Genomic DNA, 24,100 nt, shown 5'->3' on the forward strand with positions numbered 1-24,100 from the left:
CTGACTCATTCACTCCAAACATCCCCGCTTTGGTGCCTTGGTTACGAGATGAAAAAAAAAGAGATATTTCAGTCACAAAATCCTTCCTTCCCAAGTGCTTCGTCACCCCAATGACTGCTCTGCAAAGAAAACAAAAATAAACACTGGTACCCAGCCTAGAACTTGCAGGGCATTGAGAACTGGTGGAAATAGAAACAGCTATTGGAAATTGAGCAGAAATTGATGGAAATAGAAGGAGATTCTCCCGCCTCCGAGGATGCAGGAGCAGCCATGAACCGTTCATGGAGTAACAAAAGGCGAGGAGGGGTTTAGGGACTCGTTAAGGAGGGCAGAACTTTTATTTAAACACTCTCATTTACACAACAGCCGCAAGTTTGCTTCTCCCACCGCTCCCCCAGGACAAACCTGGAGATCAGAATCAGCACCTAAATAAACGAAATAAACCCCAGGATTATTTACTAAGCGATTTGGGTGGCGACTCAGAATAATTTGATTTTTTTTTTGTGTTGTTGTGAGCATCCCAGGGCTGCAGCTGCTTCTCTGGACACCAGGGCTGGTGCATAGTTCATAAAAAAAAGCCAAAAACTGCAGAAAAAGGGACAAATCACAGTCGTGGGCTGAGGTTATTGCAGTGCAAATGGAATAGGAGCAGAGTTGCAGTGAAGTGGGAACGGAGCACCAGCTTTGTGTTTTCCTCCTCCTGGCAAGAATTAAACCTGGCTTTAAAGCAGTTCCAGCTGAGCTTTGTGTTTGGGATCTCAGGTCAGGGCAGCATGGAAGAGATTCCAAAACGACTCAGAAGAAGTTTCCAAGTTCTGTTTAAGAGGTTGTTTTTCTTCTGTTTCACCCCAATCTGAATTTTAGTGACTTTCAGTGACACAAAAAGCCATTTTTTAGCTCGCTGTTCAAGGTGCTGAAGGGGTCACTGAAGAGCAGAACGTTGATGTTTCACAGAAATAAAGTGCATTCTTCTGCTCCTCCTAAAAAGCAACCTCAAATTATATGAATTTATTTATTTATTTATTTTCCCAGGATTGATTGTCAAGAAAGCAACCAAAATTCATCCCACTGATGGAAGTGACCAGGGGAGAGAGAGACACATTTGGAGCAACTCTTTCATGGTCTCTTTCCCCTCCCCTTTTTTTGTTCCACATTATGCAGTTTTTAATAGAAATATTTCTTCCTATTCCTGAAATATTTTCGATTTCTGGCCCCACATTCCATCCCAAAGCAGTAAAATCAGCAATTCTGTGCACCACTCAAGGCTACCAGGTGTTCTGACAGAGCATTTAAATGAAGAAATGGCATCTTTGAAAGAATTCTTTCTTAACAAAGCAGATTAAGATGATTTTTCAAGTTTGCAAATCACTCCCAACTTCTCCCCTCCAGCTTATCCAAACTCCAACAGCATTTTTGCCTTTTTTACTGCAACATGATGGAACTCAAAGGTGCTAAAATGAATATTTTGAGATCATTTTCACTCACACACGAGCTCATGCAGTTGGGACATTAGATTTGAAATCTATTTACAATTTTACATATTTTACAATATATAATTCATCTTTACAGCTACAGAATAAGTTCAGACTAACATTGGTTCTTTTTTTTTTTTTTTTTCCTGCTGGAACTTGGCTTCAAGTTAAACTAATTATTAAAAACAATTAAGTGCATGCTTAGAAGGGAACTTTCAGGAGAGATGTCAATGGACTAGTGTTGCTTAAAAATTACACCAGTTCGTGTAGAAAATTGAAATTCAGTTCAAAAAACCCACCAAAGCCTAATAGAAATCTACTGGACTAAAATAAATACAATTCATTACACTTAACCAAAAAAAGAAAAAAAAAACCAAACCAAAAACCAAACCCCAAAACAAAAGTACCTTTAAAAATGTACTGATTTAAGCTCTTTTTTTTTAGCTTTAAATTTGCTTCCCTTCCCAGCTAGCTGAGGATAATTATCCTGCATAAACCTGAGGCTGCAGTGGTGGGGGCAGCTTGTCATTCTCCACGTTTTCAGAGTCAATGGCTGCCAAGGCTTGACTTTTTGGTTTGATTTCTAAGGGGTATTTCTCCACAATATCCTCCACCTCCTTGGTGATGCCATCAGTCCAATCAATGAGGTCTTTCTCCAGCTTCTTGGCTTCAGTGACAATTCTTTCCTGTCTCTCATTCAACTGAGAGAGGAGGTCTAAGCTTTTGCACATCTGCTTCACCCCCAGGCACACATCAGGGGAGAAGCTGTCAGATTCCTGCTTTTTTGGGGAGGTCTGGCCCGTCATGAACCGATCGAAATCTTCCTGGCTCAGGTTTAAGGACTGAGCATCCAGCTTTTCAATGAAGGCCACAGCACAGCACTGCAAACAAAGCAGAGAGAGCATCACTGCAGGACTGGAATCACCACACGCTGCAACCTTTTACAGTCAGAAAACTGCTCCAGTTTTACATTCACAGAAAATGTTCCCTCTTCTTACACCAGCAACTGGTTTTTGAATATTTTTTTAATGAGCTTTTCCAGAAGTTAATTTTATCAGACACTTCATACAACTCTTTCCTCTGCCCAAAAGTTTGAAGAAATCAAAAACTGAGCTGCCAAGGTACACTCCAGACCTCAGGGTCTGTGTGTTTGGGAGGTGAGGGAACAGCAGGATCACGCCAAGGAGACAGGAGCAGTGTGTTAGTATTTAATATCTGATCAGCAGAGATCTGCTATGCAGATTAATTAATTAATTAATTTCCTGAAGGAATGTCAAAGCCCAGCTCGCTTGGTGGATCTCTGCTCCTACTGAAATGAACTTTTAAACACTCCAAGTGTTTCATTCAACTCTGTAATTTTCCTCCAGGATAGTTTATGATAAAATGCAGAGCACACCAAGAAATGCCTCTTGGAGAAGCTGTAAAATCCCTGTTTACCTCCACACGTGGATGGCCTAATTCTGCAGGGCCTCCAAAAAACTCTCAGAGGGGACTTTGCATCTGGAACATCTGCACAGCCCAAACTCAGGGCTTGAGGAACAGAGTCCTGATCTTGCAGGATAAAAACACACCTAAGTCGTAGCATCAGACTTTTCAAATAAAGGGTTTAAAGTTTTAAAATAAGAAAGCAAAGCTCTGATTTGGACAGAGGAGATGGAAGAGAGAGGAGACAAAACTGGCTGTGCTCTCAGTAACCTCAACCACTGTTTGAAGATGAACTGGAATTTATGTTCATGAACTGGAATTTCTGCCCTTTGCTGGCAATTCCTACCTCCAGACAAAAGGCAAACCTTGCTGTCCAAGCCCACCCTCCCTGCTGCACTCACCAGGTTGGTGAAATAATATCCATCCTCCCCAGTCATCAGCCTGCTGGGGTTGCAGAAGCGAGTGATGTACTGGATGTTGGACTGCAGGCGTGGGGGGTTCCCCTTCAGCACGATGTAAATCAGGGTGGGCAGGAAATCATCAGCAGAGGCTGGCTCATTTTTGGTGATTTTGATGGCATTGAAGATGTGCTTGCTGCATTTGGTGATGCAGGCCAGTTTATCCCGAGGGACACGCTTGGAATCCATCTCGATGATGTCTGCGAGGGGAAAAAAGTCCTGGAATCATTCAAATTGTAATAATCAGGCACTGAATAAGCAGGATTTGCTGGGTAATAGTCATGGAAATAAAGTGCATTTTTCTGCTCGTGCTCCTTCTAAAAAGCAACCTTGAAATATATAAATTTATTTAAAACTGAGTGAACGTGCTCAAAACTGAGTGAACGTGCTCAAAACTGAGTGAATGGGCTCAAAATTAAAAGTGAACGTGCTCAAAACTGAGTGAACTTTTAAAAAATTCATTTACTGCATCATTTATTGCATCACTTCTGTCTGTGGGGAAGTGTTTCAAGTCGATCAGTTAAGCCTAAGCACTTCAGTGTGGAAGTTATCCCTGCTCCACAGGTGAAATTCCAAACTGCTGCACACTGAACAGCCTGGAGCACCTCGTGACGGCAGCACAAACCATCTCAATAAGCAAGAGAGATGAGATTGAAATCTGTAAATACAGAATTGATCACTCACAAACCTGTAATGGCCTTTACAACCATGTCAGAGACTTCTGGGATTTCCTCACTGACAGGAACACAGAGCATCTGGGGAGTGACCCAGTGCAAAGCCCTGGGACAGGAGAGAAAGGGTTAAACTCTTCAGTGCCACTCACACCAGGTGTTTGAAACCTTTGCTCTGAACTCAGGGCAAAGGAATGCTTTGTGTCAATGAGGCATTATTCCAGCCACAAACCAGTTCCTTCCACTGATGTCATTTATTTTCAGAGAAAGCAGAGGGGGTTTTTTTAATTATTCTTGGCTATGATTTAATAAAAGCAAATTTCCCCAGTGTAGTGGTTGTCATTATCCCACCTATTAATTCTTTCTGTATTTTAAATCAAATGGTTTGAGCCCTTAACAAGCCATTTTTCTGTGCACAGCACAAGGTTTTCAACATGGCTGATTCAGAGCTCATTTAGAGAATTAGGGATTACTCAATTATTTTTCCTTTCAAGCCTTACCTGATCCTCTTTTGGACAGCAAGGTCTTTCTTCTCATCATCAGTTGTCTCAGGGCAAAAAACATATTTATACTGGCGAGTCATGATGTATTTCTCAACCTCATCCATTGCCTTCTCCACTTTTTCAGGGGGCACTGAAAGGGAAAAACCCCACAACTGAAATATTCCAGGGCTCTTTGGAAGGTTTCACCCCAATATCAACAAGTTAGGATTACTCATTCAAGCCAACCTGAGTTCATAACTGGATATAATACATCCCATATATAAATATGAAATAGATATTTATTCTATAAATAGAATAAAAGTTTTAAAAATGTCTCTCATCTCTGGGTCAGAAAAGGGCTTAATCCAACAGAACTCCACTGAGAATTTATAAATATACATATAGATAATAAAAATAATATATATATAAGAAATATATAAAATATATATAATATAATAGAAAATATAATACATAACACATAAAGTATAATATATATAAATAAGAAATAGATTTTTATTCTATAAATAGAATAAAAGTTTTTAAAATGGCTCTCAGTTACCCCATCTCTGGGTCAGAAAAGGGCTTAACCCAACAGAACTCCACTGAGGATTTATAAATATATATAAATAGGAAATATAATATATATATATATATAAATAAGAAATACATAAAATATATATAATATGTAATATATATAAATAAGAAATAGATATTTATTCTATAAATATAATAAAAGTTTTTAAACTGCCTCTCAGTTACCCCATCTCTGGGTCAGAAAAGGGCTTAATCCAACAGAACTCCACTGAGAATTTAAAAGAAATTAAAAATGTTTGTAAAAACATTTAGACACAAAACTGCCTAGAGGGAACAATTCTAACTCTGGTACCAGCACCTGTTCCCAGCATTTCTGAACGCTTTGCCTGCACTGAAAATTCAATTTCGTTTTACATCACTGCTTTTGGAAGAGGAAGATGAAAGAGAAGACCTTGGTACCTTTCCAACGTGTCTGCAGCCTGTCTGCTACATTTTGGTAGAAGTCCTGGGCACACTCGGACTGCTCCTCAATGCTCAAATCCTGCAGAGAACAAGGAGCAAGTGTGAAGGGCTGGCAGCAGCACCTCCTGTTTTGTTTTGGTTCCAGGCAAGTGTCCAGCTGCAGTAACAGTCTGAGAATGCAGAGGTGTCATCAGAGGTGTTTGTAGTGGCTCAGTTTTAGTTAAAAATAGGAGAAGCCAACACTGCCTCTTCAATGTGTGAAAGATTTGTATTTATTTGCTGAATAAATGGATATTAGCACAGGTGCAGTGGCTTTTTCCCCTGAGGAGCACTGACAAAATAACCCAGACTAAGCAAAATATTTGTCCCTATTTAACCTCTGATTTTTAAAAGACATTTTATACTCCATAAAACCCCCAAGACCATCAATTATTCGAAGGAATATCTCTACAGCAGATATTTCTGATGGTAAAGTTACTGTGAAATATATTCACAGTGGTATTTGTGAAACAACACTTTTGCTAACTGAGCTCCTGAAGAAAATAAAATTCACTTAATGAAGGTGATTTTCATCATTAAATGAAACCATACATTAAAAAAGTGTGGGGAGAATCTTAGAGATTTCTGAATTCTCTAAGGCAGAAAACTGGACATTTTCCTGAACACAGGTCTCAGCTCTTGCTGAAACTGGATTTTGGGCCTGCTTTATGTGTAGTAAAAAATTCCCACGTTTTGAGAAGGCTGAAGTAGGAAAGGAGAACACCTTGAGTGCTTGAAGCCAAAAGCAAACCCTCTCTGTTCTCACAGACTCTGTGCTCAGAAGGAACAGATCCAAAAGAAAGGAAATAAAAGCTCAAGAAGAATTCAAAGCAGAGGGAATGTAAGATTCCATGAGAACTCGTGAGGAGATAATTTGAGGAACTAAGTAGGAAAGGGAGAAGAAAAGGGGGAAAAAGCTGTGCTGAATTCTGACTCATTCCAACCATAGGTGGCACCACAGACTAATATTTCAAGAATATTGAATTTTTTTAATAATGGAAAATGAAGATAACATGTATTTCATATTAAAAAAAACAAAGCAGCACAGTCAAGTTGCCCTTCCCCTAAAAAAGCAGAGGGGTGGGTTGATGCTGGATTATCTTTAGAAGTTTTTAGGGTTAAGTTGTGTCATCCCTGGCAGTGTCCCTGGCCAGGCTGGATGGGGTTTGGAGCCACCTGGCACTGGGGAAGGTGTCCCTGCCCACGAACCAGATCATCTTTAACTCCCTTCCAACCCAAACCACTCTGAGAGATCTAAAATCTCACCAGGTGATCTCTCATATCATTTCCACAATCATATTAATGTAATTATTGCTGAACAGACTCGTTTATGTGGGATTTAGTCAGGACTAATTTACCTGGGCTGCTCTGCGGTTAGCAGGATCCTTTGGTCCCAAATTACCAAAACCAAAAAAAGGCACCCAGGTGTGAATTTGATTAATCCAATCACCTGAAGGCTCCTGCCCCACTCCAGAAAATCCAAACTGCTGGAAGAAGTGCAGCATTTCCTCCTTCTCCCCCCCAGTTTCCCCATTTTCCTGAGACAAGAGGCATTCAGAGCTCACCCTTTTATGACTCATGGTGTCCAAAAAGAGTTTGCATTGCTTGTAGATGTCCTGGCCAGGCTTCTGGTATGTCCTGATGAATTCTATGAACTCCTTGGACACTCGGTCTGTCTCGATGCTGGCCTGCCTGTGGATGGAAGGGCTGGGAGCTTTGGCCTCCTGGATCTCTGCTGGCAAAATTCAGGGCACAGCAGATCAGATTTTTCCCACTGATGGATAATTGCAGAAAGGTTTTATCATTTCGAGTCACTTTTTTTTTTTTTAGCTGTGCAAATTGGTCATTTGTAATTGTGTAAATGTAAATTGTAAACCAGCAATTGTGTAAATTGTATTTCTCAAGCTTTGCCAGGGAAACGTTGGATGTTATTAAACACAGCAATAATTATTAACACAACTCCAGGAAAACTGAGTACCCCACTGAAGTGGAACAATTAGAGCCACATCCCCACTCACCCTAAGGGTCTTTTTATACCAGAAGTGACTGCAACACAGGGTTTTGAGTTTTACTCCCAGGTCAGAGATCTCCATTTAACGTTTCCAGCTGGGATTCTGCAGATTCCTAAAGATAATGGGGTGCTTTTCCCACTGTCCCTGACCTCCACACTCCTTGCACCAACACGAGTGGCTCCCCAGCAGCTCAGGGCAGTTCTGCTCAAGGAGCACACACTGCAAGCTGACAGAGCTGCATCCACAGGGGTTTTTTCCCACAAAAACCATCTGATTTTCCACGTTCCAAGCTCATTGTGCTGCTCCGGTACCTTCACCCACCTTTCAGCTTGCCAGCCAACGCTGTTGGAAATGGAGGGATTGAACAGAGGTGGTGGAAATGAACGTGGTGAGAGGCAAGCAGCAGAGAGACAGAAAACATGAAAATATTCATGGTCAGCACGAGACAAACACGGCTTTCAACCCGAAAACACTTCACATGCACAGAAATCCTGCTTTCAACAGCATGCACGACTCCAAAGGGAAAAGAAAGAAATGGGATTCATGTTTAAGTTGGTTTTATTTGCATTTGAGGGAGCTCAGTGAGGGTTTTTTTTGTTGTTATGTGTTTCTGAAGAGATCAAGCACTACAGAAAATCCAAAACTGTGTCACCCAGGGATACCAACTCTGCTCCTCTGACCAGAGCCCCACGCTTCAGCACAGGGAAGAACTTGGCCAGGCACCATCAGAGCACCTCTGGTATTTCAGTGCCCAGGACAGAAAAGGTTATGCAAATATTTAAATTCCAACTGCAGCAATTGAGATAGAGAGTGCAAATCCAACTCCTTTCTAGCTACTCAGGGACACTTTTCCAGAGGGGATTTCCTTCCATTGCCTTTATACCTGAGATTCACTGCATGAACCCCAAATCCTCCACAGGATTCCAGCTGAAGGGTGGCCATTAATTAAATCTGTCATTAGAGAAGCAGAAAGCTTATTTGGAAATAATAAACAAAGAAAAGGGCAGAATTATCAGCTATTTCTTCCATGATTAATCACTGATCTCATTTCACAGTACAGCTGAAGGTTTATTTACTGACTTCAACCATGAGCTCACTCTTTTATAAAAATAATGAGCCTCATTCTATTATTTGACCTTAAGGAATGTGAATATTATTTTTTGAGTCACAAATTCAAATTTGTGATTGCTGTTTAGTTACGAGAGAGATGTAGTCAACTGAGGCAGATTAATATTAAGTATTAAAAAGTGAATGTTAATTAGAATGAACTGTCTTTTAATGAGTTACACCAAGAATTACTTGTAGTTGCAGATTCACTAATCTCTGAGCTGAAATCCTGATTTAAGGAAAATTAATCTGTACTGATTACCAAGGGCTGCGGGAACAAATGAACTTCCAGCAACAAAATATCCTCAGGTTTGTCCTGTGTTCCCAGAGAATTCAGTCCGACTAAAAAGAAGCTGATCACAGCCAAGAAATTCCAACAAGTCAAAGAGAGCCCAGCAAAGGAAAATGCCAAAATGCCAGGAGCAAGCATGGGAAGACTGAAGGAAAGATCAGCTTCACAAAGAATAAATATAATTAATATTTCAATCTTTCTACAGGAAAGCCACTCGTCACAGCAGAACACGAGCACTCCAGGGGTTCACTATGGTTGTGCCATGGAGCCAGTCCAAGCATGGAACGTGAAGCAGGGTTTGTCCCCAGCTCTGTCACACACAGCCCTTCATCACCTTCCTGTAACAATTCATAAACACTGCACATTTCTTTAGCCAGCAGAACAAGTCAGGACTGCAAACAATTAATGGAGGATGAGCTCTTAGAGCTGTTTGCATCGAGGGGTTTGGTGTCCTTTTGGTTTAAGTGATATCAGTGTCTCTTCTTGATGGAAAATTTTCTTCTTGGTTTATAAAACAAACATCTGGAGATGTTTTGAGAATGCCAAAGTTCTTGAAGTGGTTTCAACTCATAATAATCAGATTTGTAACAACAACCTGGAATTTTTTTTTATGAAAACACAAAGCAGCACAAGATCCAGCTAATTCTTACAAAAACCTTATTTTTTTGATCCTAATCCTAAGGTGGAGCTCAAAGAAGCTTCAGCTTTACTCTTATGACTTCCTACTAAAAAGCAAAGGATTGGTTTAGAGATTCAACATCACCTCAGGATGCTGGACTTGCTTTTTTTGCCATCTTCATGTTGAAGAGCACGAGTTACAACTGGCACAACCCTAGTTTGTGTTTAGCAAAGCCCAACTAAGAGCCAAGCTTACTAAAACCAGGCGGACAGCTTGCCCAGGCTGTGCTGCATTACCTTCAGAAGGGGAAGCCAGTTCCCAGGAGGGAGTAAAAATCTCCTTCAAATCCCTGAGAATGTTATCAGCATTTCTCTCCCTCCCAAGCTGTCCTTGCTTAGGGGTTTTCTCTTCAGCTGCTGAAATAAAAAGGCCAAAGCAAGCAGGGCACCAAGAGCAGGAGCATGGCAGGACAGGTGGTGAAGGGATAAAAAAAGAAAAGATGGAAAGTGAGAAGAATGAACATTAAAAAAAAAAAAAAGGTTTAATGCAGGTGAGTGAATGCCTCACGTAGCCAGCTGCTGTCATGCACCAGGACAACTCTAACCAGAAAAATGCTGAATTTCAAATTAAGGACGTGCATTGTCTCTAAGGTTAACACAGATTAATGTTGCTTTTCCTTCTGGAATTCCTCCTCCAGAGCCCAGCATTTCCCAGCTTTTGCCTGTGTGAGCTATTGCTATGCCAAGCCAGCAGTGCCATTCATCATTCCTGCTTGTAACACATTCTGTGGAACAAACACCCAGCCAGCCACAAACTCGATATTCCCAGCCCACACAAACACTGCCAGCCTCACATTTACTGCAGCTCAAGGCACCCTGCTCACACATCCCATTTTTTCCTGTCAAAGTGAGGCACTATGGCAGCACCAGCTGATATTTTATCTCACTGTGAGTGTGATATTTCTATCACACTCACACACAGCAGTTTGTGGAGGTGACTGACAGCCAGCACCTTCTCTGCTGCTCCCTCCAGGAGGAATTCCCCTTCCAGCCCTAAATCCTGGTGTGACACCATGGCTGACTCAGGAATTTCTCTGGAATGTGTGCCAGAGGAACAAGGAACTTCCCCTCAGCAGTGCAGTGGCAGCACCAGGAACACACTTCTGCTGTTTAGTGGAAGAACTCCTGTTCTGTGTATAATCACACAAACACAGGTTTAGCAGTGCACTGTTCCATTTAACAGATTGTTTGACATCACTCACATTTTTCTGTGTTTTCAGTAGCAATCACTCTCCAGAAGCATGACTACTCCAACTTTTACAAGTCAAAGCACAGAGCATCAATCTGCCTTTTAGAACAACACATCTGCCAAAAACTTTTCACTTTAAAACGTACAGAAGCATGAAAAGCAAAGGAGAGTTACCCTTCTTAGCTCCTGCTCTGGAGGAAGCAGTGAAGAACTTCTTCACAGTAGTGACCTTTCTTGTTTTCTCATTGGTTTTCTTCTCCTCAAACTTTGAGAAGGTCAGGGACTGTGCCCCCTGGGTGCTCTGGCTGCTGGCATAGGCTTCTTCCTCCTCACGCTGGAGCCTGCAGTTGGAAAAATACAGGTCTGGTTTAAGGGCTTAGGAACAAGGCAAAGGAGCTGATTTCCTGTGCAGTCATTAATTACTCATCTGACATGTTAATTCTTCCCTCTGCCTATCTCCCTTCACTACAGGACACCCCCCTTTCCATGCTGCAGGGGCAGAAGGGAGGGAAAGCTCAGGGTTAAATAGTGAGGTCCAAAGGGAGAAGACTGAGGCTGAAGCATGGTCACCTTCCCCTCGTGTCACACTCTGAGTTATCCAAAGGCACAGGGGGGATTTCCAGCAGCAGATTTACTGCCTCCCTCCCTGCCTCACACTGAGTTCTCCAACCTGTTGCCTCAGGCAGTCCTTTCCCATCTTACAAAAGCAAAATACCCTATCTCAGTCTCAGGAATACCTTGGGAAATAGATCATTGTTGTCATGATCTGCTTTGGTGATAAATATCTGCTTGAATGATGAGGCAAAGCCTGAAAGACCAAGTTTTTATTTTAAAGTAGGGGAGGGCAAAGTCACCAACCCTGCACCCTTTTCTCCTCCTGTGCAGGAGGATTCAAACAGGTTACATCCTATCCCAACCCTTCAGGATGCTGGGAGCTGAGCAATTGTCTTTAAACATCCCTCCAGCTCGGCATGGACCATCGACAGTCTGGGATCTGCAATCTCCTGAGGCAGGAATTGTATCTTATCAGGGCTGACAAGCCTGTCTGTTCACTGCAACAAAATCACAGCTCATCTGTGCCTTTAGCATCTCCCAGCACTCACTAAAGAATTCCTTAAATACCCCACTTTGTTTTAGAGATGATCCAAGGCCGGCAGCATAAATATTTACCCTAATAATAAAGTTTTTATTAACTGTGTAAGACATTTATGGCAGAGGAAAACAATGACATGACCTCTGTGCTGCCACTTCTGAAAACACATCTTCCATTTTCAGGGTTAAGCATTTATCACACAAGGAAAACTAGACTGGTTTGCAGAAAATAAGTGATTGGACAATTAAAAACAAGCTTTGATGTTCTCGGGCTTAAGCCTCCAGTTTAAAAGAATGACCACAGACAAGACTAAAATCAGTTTTTAATCAGCAGCTGGCATGTAAAACCATGGTGCTGCCCACACCCAAGAAATAATTGCCATCTCCAGAGGATATTTAATCAAAGTTGTCCCTATAACCCTTCTAACTGCTGCCAGAAATAAATATTTGCATATGCAAATTAGGTCAAAGTACTCATTGGGATGTTGGGCTCTGTTCATATTTGTTCCCTCCCAGATTTTCTTTTCAAACCTCTTATACCAGACTGTCCCAAACATCCATCTTTGCACCAAAAGGAAGGAAAGCTCAAACTGGGGAATTTGTGATGAACCTGAGCAAACAGGACTGGGAAAGAGAAGGCAGGAAGAGAATTTGGTGGAGTCACCCTGGAGGAAGAAAAGAAGGTTCTTTACCGCTCTGCCAGCTCCCAATCCTCCTGAATCTGCTTCTGCCTGGCCTTGTGGTATTCCTCCCTCCAGCACTTGGAGCAAAAGCCCTGCCAGGCAGGATTGCCATAGTAACCACAGCCCTTCTTGCACAGCAGCTCCGACTGATCCACGTGGATCCCTCTGCGCTCCGACTTCAGGTTCATCTTCCTCCTGGAGGAAAAGAAGGGTTAGACACACAAACCCGGCAGCAGCCTGCTGGAAATCATCGCTTCTGAGGGTTTGCCTTTGGAAAGGAGTCACCTGCTTGAATTATTTAACAGCTCCATAGCAACGGAATGAGTGCCACGGGAGGAAGGGCACAGTTACATAACCAGGAGCCCCAAAGCCAGGGGCACACTGCACATCTTTGTAGGGCTGTGACCCTCACACAGCCCCAGAGAGTGCCCCAGGGAACCAGTGACAGTCCCACAGCCAGGGGACAAAAGCCCAAGGCACATCTTTGCAGTGACAGTGCCATAGCCAGGGGACAAAGGTCCAAGGCACATCTTTGTAGGGCTGTGATCCTCACACAGCTCCAGAAAATGGCTCAGGGCAGAACTGACAGTCCCACAGCCAGGAGACAAATTGCCAAGGCACACTTTGTAAGGCTGTGACCTTCACACAGCTCCAGAGAGTGCCCCAGGGAACCAGTGACAGCCAGGGGACAAACTGCCAAGGCACAGGGCTGTGACCCTCACAGAGCCCCAGAGAGTGCCCCAAGGAACCAGTGACAGTCCCACAGCCAGGGGACAAAAGCCCAAGGCACATCTTTGCAGTGACAGTCCCACAGCCAGGGGACAAAAGCCCAAGGCACACCTTTGCAGTGACAGTCCCACAGCCAGGGGACAAATTGCCAAGGCACACTTTGTAGGACTGTGACCCTCACACAGCCCCAGAAAGGGCTCCAGGGAATCAGTGACAGTCCCACAGCCAGGGGACAAAGGCCCCAGGCACACCTTTGCAGTGACAGTGCCACAGCCAGGGGACAAAAGCCCCAGGCACACCTTTGCAGTGACAGTGCCACAGCCAGGGGACAAAGGCCCAAGGCTCTGCTCTCGCCAGCACCTTGCTCTCAGAGCCAGAGGCACAAAGCAATGGGGGAAAAAAGAAATAAAGTGGCAAAAGCCAGCGAAGGGAGCACACAGAATGCGCTCTGTGCTGAGACTGAGCCTGCACAGCTCCGCACGGGTGAGGCTTTGGGGACCTCTGGCCTCCACAGGGCCAGTGGGGAATCCCAGCTGGGCACATCCCTGTCTCCTCCAAGCCTGCCAGGGCTGAACTGCCTGCCCAGCACAGCTCTGGGGGTTTATATTTAGTGGCTGCAACAAAAAAGATTCTCCTGCCCACACCAGCACCGTGCCAGGGCTGCCTTGGAGCACCCAGGGAGCATCCAGCCCATTACTGTGGGGTTTCAGGGCAGCCAGGACTCGGTGAAGGGAAGGAGAGATCTTGACTCCATTTCAGAAGGCTGGTTTATTGTATTATGATATATATTACATTAAAAAAGACCACACTGTAACTATACTACAAAGAACAGAGAGAAAAGAATCATCAGAAGGCGAGACAGGAATAGAAAGGAATGAATAACAAAGTTCTGTGACTCCCAGAGTCCGAGAGCTGCTGCCTCCTGGATTGGCCACCAAGTAGAAACATCCCACACTGAGCAACCAAGGAAGCACCTGCTGCATCCCACAGCAGCAGATAACAAATTGTTTACACTTGAAGCTGAGGCCCTTCAGCTTCTCAGGACAAGAAAATTCTAGCAAAGGGATTTTCACAAAATATCACAACCACACCAGCCTCCCCTTCCTTTCCTGACATGAACCATCCCACATCCCAGCTCCCTGCTGCCATGGGAAGTGCTGGAGTCATCCTGGGAGAAAAGCAGCACGGGATCACCTGCAGCAGCAAGGTTAAGGTGGGTGTGTTAAAATATTGATTTTTTTTTTTTGCAATGTTGACAAACAGGGACAGCAGAAATAGCACAGCAAGGTTTTGTCCAGTAAATGCAGCCCCCTTTCCCTCCTGCCATGTATGGAAAGCAAGAGGAAAAGGGATTTTCTCAAACTGAAGAACATCAGTAACTGAGTCAGAGCTATCTTCTTTTCCCCTGAAATTCCACCCCCAAACTCTTCCCTGGATCATCCAGCAAAAGATGGAATATGCACAAATGTCACTGAGAGTTTTCTACTACAGGAAGCTCCAGCTTTTTTCTTCCAAGCTCAGTTATCCATTTAAAAAGACTGATCATGTTTAACATTTCCCATTAATGTAATCAAGTTATTTTGAGCAAAGTAACAGGAAACGCACAATTTTCTCTGAGGGGGGAACAAATGAAATATTCCGTCTTATCTACGTAAGTATTAAGATTTCTTCCACTTTTCTATTTTTGAAAGAAATAATGAGTTTCTAAAAATAACCTAAAAATAGTTTCATTGTAGAGACATGCATATTAAGGGAATCAATTTCTTAATGACATCATTTATAGCTACGTGTTCTCATTTTTATAGATGGGAGAGCAGCTGAATATTTTCTTTTCTTTCCCACTGAAAAGTCTGACAGACAATATTGTGCTGCTGCACAGCAAAATGGAAAAAAAAATCAAATATTTGAGAGCTTTACTTCATTCCCATATGCAGAAATAACTGAGAAACATAAATATGTTGCTTTCACAAAAAAAACTTTGGTTTCATTTGCTGATTTCTCAAGGCAGGTCTGTGTGGGAGCTGCTGGCTGCCAGCACCTCAGAGCCCAGAAATGAAATTTCAGAGTGTCAGCTGCACAGCCTGGGCAGGAATTGCATTTTGGCAGCATTGGCACACTCAGGACATTCCCAGAGCATCACTCGTGTCCTTGAGCAACAATTCTGAAAAGAAAAGGGAAGCAAAAGCCTGAAACTCTTCACTGATTCAGTTTCAAGACCATTTCCCAAAAGCAGAAGCTGCAGCAGCACTTTGGTCAGAGACCTCTATTGCAGGTGCCCGTCCTAGAAAAAAATGCTGCAAATATTCATCAAATGTTTAATTGCCATTGGTGTGAAGCTGATCAGTCAATGTTCCACTGGAAACCACAAAGACACAATAAATAAAAACACTCTCAAACCACAAACTTCCCAGAAACGTTACAGGGATCTCTGTCAGGAAATAAAATCCTACAAAATCCTGTCACCCACCAGGACAGAGCTGCAACCCCAGAACTGCAGTGATTCCAAAATCCAGCTGTGTGTTCTTATTCAAAAGCACAACTCTGGAACTGCAATAACTATAATTCCAATTTATAAGTTAATTCCAATTCTTATATAGTTATAGAGTTAATTCCAACTTTGGAACTGCAGTGATTCCGAGAATCCAGGGGTCTGCTCTTATTCAAAAGCACAACTCTGGAACTGCAATAACTATAATTCCAATTTATAAGTTAATTCCAATTCTTATATAGTTAGAGAGTTAATTCCAACTTTGGAACTGCAGTGATTCCAAGTATCCAGGGGTCTGTTCCTATTCAAAGCCCCATACTGCAGACTCCAATTTGAAAATTAAAGGAGTAGAATCAAACACCTGACCCTGCTTCTGTCCCACCCCAACACCCGAAACCACAGCCCGGCCCTCTGCCACCAGAGAGGCACAAAAACCCCCTTTGTGCCCACAGAGCTCACCCCCAGTGCCACCCTCCCCTCTGGCAGCCCCTGGGTACATTTTATCCTTAAACTAAAACTAAATTCTGCTCGGTGGCCAGTGAGCAGAGCAGGGCTGCAAGGAGGAGCGTTTGCAGTGCCACCAGCTCAGCCCTGGGGACAAAGGAGTCACCCTGAGCCACAGCAAGGAGTCACATGCTGCACGCACAGCTGACACCTCACACAGGAAAGGTCCTTGCAAACAAAAGAAAAGTTTCCCAGCTGCTTTCTGCAGGTCAGCATTAATATTCTAATGAGGAACACAACTTAGGATTTGAGAAAATGAATGTGAAAAAGCCCTCTCCAATTATTTTTTGGCAAGCAAATCACTGCCAAATCTTACATAATAAAATCATTTAAAAATAATAAATATAATAAATACAATAAATAAATACATTAATACATAATGTATTTATTCATAATAAATACATTAATTATGTAATCTTACATAATTATTTATATTTATAACATAATATATTAACTGTAATATTATGAATATATTAATTATATTAATAGTTAACGGTACTATTATGAATATATTAATTATATTAATAGTTATATTATTTCTTATACCAGTATATTAAAACATCATATAGAACAATATAATACAATATATTATTATATAAAAATAGCATCTATATTATATAAAATATATAAAATAATATATAATAGAATATATTTATATAATTATAATCTTATTATATAAAATTTTTTAATTGGAACTGTAGAGTGTCCAAAATGCTTCTTCCCCCCTCTCTCTTCCCTCTCCTCCCTCCCTCTCCAGCTAAAGGTGATCACTGCTTACCCCACAATCAGCTCCTCAGTGTTTGCACAGTCACAGCACACACTGTGCAGGTCAGATCTCTTATTTTCACTCCTGTCCCAAATGCATGGCCTGTTCAAAGCTCACTTCTAACACAATCGAAAGGAAAAAACCAAATTTGTTTGTTTTTCTGGAGTTGGAGAGCAGGAAACTCCAACCAGCTTTACACCACCTGCCCACTGAGAAAAAACATAAGGAAAGGAACAAACTTCCACATTTAAAAAAAGAAAAAATCTAATCCAGAAGTACAACAAAATACCAGAAGATCATAAATAACATTAATTAGTACGATTTGGAGAGAGGCTTTGCACCAAACATCCTTCTTGCACCTCCTGTCTCCCAGTTAAAGCACTCCAGGAAGCACATCTCCCTCCCAGGAGCAAAATTTAACATAATTTAAAACATCTTCATCCACTGCTTTGCTCAGTGAGTGTTTCTAAACACTGTGAATTCACCAGGAAAGGCAAGAATGACACCTCAAACACCAAGGGACAGAATCTTCTTTTGAGCATTTCTGTGCCAGGACCAGACCTCATCCCACCTTAACATCTGTGTTAATCAGCAACAGCCCTTTCAAGAGTTCAGAAAAACAACGGGCTCCCAGACTCAGTTATTAATTTATAAAATGCCTTTACTTAATGATACTTATTTGCAAGAAACAGCTTCCCCTGGTTTCCCCTTCTCCAGTGAAACAGGAAATGGAAATCACCCAACTCTTCTCTGGGATTTTTCCAGGGCACCTCACACCCTGCGGGTGGCTCCTGAGGGACTGATTTGGGATAACAATCCCAACTGCTATCCCTGTCCAGCCTGGAAAGGTGTCCCACTGCTGGCTGGGGACACCAAAACGCTCCCTGCCCTGCTGCCACAACAATTCCCAGTTTGAAGCTCCATGCTCTGCCCGTGAAGCTGAGCTTTCCCAAACTCTACTGGAATCTAAAGGAAACGAGGCCTCTGCCTCACGTGAAATCAGCTCAGTCTGCAGGGCTGCACATCAAAGGGCTGCAGCGACAGATCAGAGCTGCTCCAGCTTTTTCAGAGCACCTCACAGCAGTCTTGTTACGATGAAGAAAATCACCAAATCACTGTGGTTTAACTCAAAAATTAGCTTTCTACTGGCTTGAGTGTAATTTATTCTGAAGCTTTCAAACACATCTTCCTATAAATACATTTATCTGGCTGTACCCACACGTACAGATTTTTTTTTTCTTTTTATTCACCCATTTAGAGCAAACACCTTTTAAGAAGGGCAACGCCAACTCAGAGCCTTCTCATCCTTGCTCACACCCCTCATTTTTTTTTTTTTCCTCCAAGAAGAAGCTCCAACAAACCCCAGCTGTCCCTTCAGGAAATGGGGAACTCCCAGACTGGTTTTCAGGAAGGACAAAGCAGCTGCCTGCCCTCTGTGGCTCTGCTGAGCTGAAACTGAGAACGTGTGTGCAAACACTGCAGGGTTTCAGTTACCACCACCAGGAAACCAAACCAGCAAAACCAACTTTCCTGCTACATGTTCTGCCTGAGAGCCACTTCACTTTCCCTGCCACTCTGAAGCACCTCTGAGACAACTCAAGACACAGGAAACACCAGCTTTGTTCCAAGCCCATAAATCCCAAAGCCATTTTTGCCAGTGTTCCATAAAGGGGACTGGAGGAGCAGCAATCACTCCTCCAGGACCTTTTGTAGCTCAGTAACAGCAAAATACTAAATTCTAATTTTTCACACAGACCAAGCTACAAAATAACCAGAAAAAATTCATATAAAATGAAAAAATAATTCATAAAAATTCATATAAAATAAAAAAATTCATATTCAATCAGGTGTCAGTCACAGCAAAGAGCAGAGGCATCCTCAGTTTTTGTGTGGTGGGGAAAAAAGGGCTCCTCCAACCCGAACTGGATCCAATTTAAAGCACACATGAAAGACTAAATTCATGTCACACAAGGAATTCTCACAGCACAAGCACTGCAGACACAGCTTTGGCTTGGGGTGAAGGATGCTTCAGGAGCAGCACGGATTTACCACGGGCTCCAACACCCCCAGCTTGTTTTTCTGGTTCTTTTCCACCTCCCTGCCTTGCCAGGGACGGAGCAGGCAAAATGATCTGGACCTTTATTAGCAGTGCAGATTGTCAGGAGATCTCAGCTGGGTCATAAACTATTTATTAGTGCTGGATTGCTGAGGTCACCTTTAGAGAGCTGGCTGGAAAAGCTCATCTTCAAAGCTGAACAGAAAGGGTCTTGCTTAATCAGTCAATAAACGCCTTCAGTAAAAGCTAATTGCAGTCAATTTATAATTATTATAAGCTGTGAAGAACAACTTTTAAGTAACTCCACGAACTAACACTGGAAATTAAAGGAGAAACTTTAAATCTGCAATTGAAGGTCTATAAATGAGTTTTACTATTGGTAATAACTTAATTAAATGTATCTAAAACCAGCAAAACACAGTCTGGGAACAGGCAGGTTTGCTTTGGGTTGTGGGTAAGTTTTGGTTTCTTTTTTTGTTGTTGGTTTAGTTTTTTCTTCCCTCCATAAAATTAAAAATTAAGTGTTCTTCCAAAAAAAAAAATCTTGGCACAAGCATTAGCACCAACCCACAGCAGCCTTCTCACGGGGCTGAAGCAGATGAGATTCAGCTCTTCAAAAGTCACCCCAGCACTTAAAGAGCAACCTGAATTCTGCTAACTCAAAAACATCAAACTGCCCCAAAGGGGGCTCACAATGAACCCACTGCAACTCGCTGGTCATTAATGGCCATTCCCAGAAAAGGAATTTTAAAGCAGGAAAAAATAAGAAGAAAAGCAGGGAGGCCTCCAAACACAGAATTCTTACAGGAACTGCTGTTGGCTCACAGTTCACTGGTGCCTGAACGCTCCATCCTAACTCAGAACAAGGCAGCAGCCAGCAACTTTAATAACTGAAAACAGATTTAGAAGGTAGGTTAGAAAGTGCATCAAAACTGAGGGGTGGAAGGAGGGAGCCAAGGTGTATTTTGTATGTTGCCAATGGAAAAGTGCCCTTGAAGTGTATTTATCTCAAAGAACCGCTGATGCAAACGCCCCAGTTCTGAAGAGCAGCAGCCTCCGTGTTGAAAGAGTCGTGATTCAGGTGTAACCCCAAACACTCAGGCATGTAATTAGCAGCAGGGTAATTAACCGTGAGCTAATTTCCGCCCAAGGAAAGGGTGGGGCAAGATGAGCTCAGGCTGGAGAACAGAAAATACAAAAGCCATTAGACAAGTCAGGAATTAGGCAAGAGACCCGGGTGTTATCTCTGCAGCGCTCACACTTTCAATGTGCATCTTCCTTGCAATTACAGGATTTCAGCCCCAGCAGCTGCAGGATAAACAGTTTTTCAGCAGGCTGCTAAAAAACAGTCCCGAGAAAAGAAACAGTCTGATGAGCAGCCACTTCAAACAAACCACAGAGCTGGGCCTGGCATTTGGAGGGGAAATTGCAGCCACTGCTTCAAACCTCCAAAATCCTGCTGGCCACAAGGCTCCAGCTCTCAGTTTCCTCAGCTTGGAGTTGTGTTTTCCCTTCAAATGGCAGCCCAGGCCTGGGGGTGCAGGTCTGGTTTGCCCCCGTGACATCAGTGACCAGGCTGTGTCTCACCATCTCCATGTGACCCACAACGGGGCTTTAAAGGAGCTCACAGGAAACATCTAAACACTCTTTGTGCAGCTCCCCTGGGAGTTCAGGTCACAGCAGAAAGATTAGCTTAAACTGCTAAAATCTCCTCAGCAACAGCAGCAACAGGCTCCTACACGCTACCTCCTGCCAACCACGCTCACCTGGACACAGCTGGAAATTAAGTTGCCTAAAACCTCAGAGAAAAAACTTCAAAGCGTTTTATAAACTTCATACCTGACTTGTTACAAGTGGCATTTTAGCAGGACTTCATGAGAAAGACTTCTAGGTCTAGTTTTAGATCACAAGTAGTTAATTATTAGGGGAAAAAAAGCCCCAAGTATAATTGGGGATTACACAGCAAGGAAAGAAGGAGCTGAGAAGGACTGTTCTGGCTTAAATGACACCACAGAAGAAAATTAAATACCAGAACCATGGACTATCTTCAAGCTTATAATCTGTTTGTTGTGTAAAGCAGTCTCAGGAATTGGTATAATTGGCTTTATGTCCCATTCTCCCTTTCTACTGTGTGTTGTTCTGGGCTTTTTCTTGGTCAGCAAAACATTCCACTGAGCTACAATTCTCTTCCTAATCCTCCCTGCTGCAGAAAAACACTTGTGTAACCATGGCCAGAAGGCCCACACATCCAAATCCTGAGCGAAGCGCTGTTCCTGGAAAACACCTCATCATTCTCCACTGGTCTGGTTTGCTCACTGATCTCACAAAAGTGTTGGGTAACTGGAAAAGCAAAGGCAGCTCAGTGCAGTTCCCAAAGTCCTGGGGTGAGGAATCAAAAGTAGCTTCAAATGAGCCCAAACAACAAAAGTATGGCAAGTCAATCATGGATTTAAATCACAACCCCCACAATGCCACCCTTTCCCGCCAGACTGTTCAGTGCTGCTAACTCCCCACACTGGGCCCCACTCAGCCAAACGAAAAACAATTTAATTTTGCCTGCAAAACCTTCTCAGTCAACCCAGCAGCCCATCCCAGGCCCTGCCACAGAGCAGCAGGATTTCAGACAGCACTGAGCCACCCCTGAGAGAATTTCTTTGGTAATTCAAGCACATCATTCATCTCTCAGGATCTCACACCCTCCCCGAGCCACTCCCTGCTTCAAGGGAACAACCTGAACTCCACAGTGCTACAAGCAGCGACAAACACCCACAAAAGCATCCAAAATGCACTGCTCAGCACCTTAAAGTGCTCTCCAGACTTCACCTGGCTTCACTGCAAAGGACTTTGATCCTCAGCTGTGCAGTGAGAAGCCAGGCAGGGACAATACTTACAGGAAAAAAGCCAAAACCTCATTGATCCGCAAGGAACTCATCAGGGCTCAGGCTGGGGTGGGGGACTATTGGTAAAGCTACCAGTGACACCTGCACCCTGTTAGCCACAGGCACAGACCCATGGCATTCATTAAATACAGAGATAACAAAAATTAGCTTTAGGAGCTGCACATGGAGGAGGCAAACACCCACAACAGCACCCAAAACGTGCTCAGCATCTTAAAAATTCTCTAAACTTCCCCCGGCTGGAGTTTAAAGGACTTTAATCCTCAGCCGGGCAGCGGCAATACTTACAAAAAAAAAGCCAAGAACTCCTTGATCCACAAGGAGCTCATGAGGAAAACAGGCTGGGGGGACATGGTGGCAACGCTGTCAGGGCCACCCGCACCCCGCTAACAGCGGCACAGACCCATCGAATGAACGCATACATGTACATCTAACAAAAATCAGCTTCAGGAGCGGCACACGGAGGAGGAAGGCGCTTTGCCAAGTTTCCGCACACCCCGGTGTTTGTTTATCCCGGTGTTTGTTTATCCCGGTGTTTATGCCGACCGCCGCCACCCTGCGGGGCCCAGGGACCCCTCGCCCGGGCCCAAGGCGGCAGCGGGGCCGGCGTGAAGCCCCTCGGCGGGGCGGACACCGAGCCCCGACCCTCGCTCCGAGCTATAACCGGGGGTCCCGGCCGCCCCCGCTGTCCCCGGGCCCTCACCCCGGGCTCTCACCGGCTGCCCCGGGCGGCGGGGCCGGCCCGCTCCGCTGCGCTGCCGCCGCCGCAGCCCCTCACGGCCCCGGCGCTGCTCGGGCCCTCCCTCGGTGCCTCCGTCCCTCCCTCGGCTCCGGCGGAAGGGCGGGCGGCACCTCCGGGGCGGGACCGAGCCCGGAAGGAAGCGGGGCCCGGCCGCGCTGGGCGGAGCGGCGGCCGCGGGCTGAGCGGGCTCCGGGCGGGCGCTGTGAGGGTGAGCGGGGCCGGCGCACGGCCGGGTGCGGCTGTGAGCGCACCCACAGCCCCTCTCCTCTGCCTTTTGTTATCGAGCGCTCCCAGCGTGGCGAATTCCCGCCCTGCAGCCTCCCTTCCTTCTCCAGAGCCCGCAGCGGCTCCTCAGGGCGCCAGGGCCCGGCCCTGGCTCCACACGAGCACCTTGGGGGAATATGAAAATACCCGCTGCTGTTTCTAACTCCTCTTTCCATGCTCAGTAACACAGTGCTGTGTGCTGCTTCCCATCTCTATCTTTTCCTATTTTTTTTGTTTGTTTTTGGGTTTTTTTGTTTTGTTCTGTTTTGTTTTGTTTTTCTTAACACGGACATCCCACTGTTAGGGAGCGCTTCAGCCGGACAGATGGACAGAAGGAAATTACTTCAGACCAAGGGGAAAATTCTTCTGAACAGAGGCAGAAAGGTTCTTCTTGAGCGCTGCAGAACCAGGGGCAGCGGCTGTGCTGTGCCAGGAATGGCTGGGTGGGAGGGAAGGATGGGCTCGGTCATTGCAGTGATCCATGCCGGCCGGTGCCCCTGAGCACACCCTGCACCGGTGCCTGTGCTCGGGAAGCGATGATAAAAACACCTGGATGCCATCGAAACAGCCCGCGACACACACTCCTGGCTTTAATTTTCATTTGCAGGCAGGCAAAGCACACTCAAATCCCAGGGAAGGGGAGGAAAAGCACTGCAGTGGCTGCAGAGCAGATGAGCCAGAATTCCAAGTTTTCAGTACTCTTTTATTGCACAACACAACCTTTATATCCACGTTTTCTTCTATGTGTTTTAAATAAAAACCATAGAGATTATATATTACCCGAACTGAAAAGTCAAAAGTATTAAGAAATAATACACTGCAGTACTCACAGTATTGAACATCACACATCAACATAATTATTAACAAAACACATTTGGAGATAATTCCAAACCCTGATCGTTAGCATCCAGGCTGGATTTTCAAAGGCATTACGGGTTACAATGCATAGACACATACAATTTATAATTCAGCAAAACAAAACCCATTTATAAAAGTCACAGTGAAAGTGGAGGTAAACTTATACTAAGCTCGTGTAAGTAAAATGACTATGAACTGCT

At 44.0% G+C, this 24,100-nt stretch overlaps 1 protein-coding gene across 12 annotated transcripts; it reads right to left on the reverse strand.

The window, feature by feature from the left end:
- Positions 1-307: 307 nt before the first annotated feature.
- Positions 308-22,908, reverse strand: RABGEF1 (RAB guanine nucleotide exchange factor 1). Of its 12 annotated transcripts, none has more exons than XM_038157958.1 (11): positions 22,753-22,908; positions 12,606-12,791; positions 10,996-11,162; positions 9,870-9,989; positions 7,877-7,897; positions 7,109-7,278; positions 5,502-5,583; positions 4,527-4,659; positions 4,044-4,135; positions 3,299-3,555; positions 308-2,353 (listed from the first exon to the last, which is right to left on the reverse strand). In XM_038157958.1, exons 2-11 carry the CDS (start codon positions 12,782-12,784, stop codon positions 1,955-1,957), a joined length of 1,620 nt encoding a protein of 539 aa, XP_038013886.1. In that variant the 5' UTR covers positions 12,785-12,791; positions 22,753-22,908; the 3' UTR covers positions 308-1,954. The 12 variants fall into 12 exon arrangements, with proteins under 12 accessions (XP_038013886.1, XP_038013879.1, XP_038013878.1 ...); XM_038157951.1 differs by having other exon boundaries at positions 9,870-9,986; positions 22,753-22,883; XM_038157950.1 differs by having other exon boundaries at positions 7,109-7,275; positions 22,753-22,883.
- Between the last annotated feature and the right edge of the window lie 1,192 nt (positions 22,909-24,100).

The sequence above is a fragment of the Motacilla alba genome, chromosome 19 (genome assembly GCF_015832195.1).
Source record: "Motacilla alba alba isolate MOTALB_02 chromosome 19, Motacilla_alba_V1.0_pri, whole genome shotgun sequence".
Classification (NCBI taxonomy): Eukaryota; Metazoa; Chordata; class Aves; order Passeriformes; family Motacillidae; genus Motacilla; species Motacilla alba.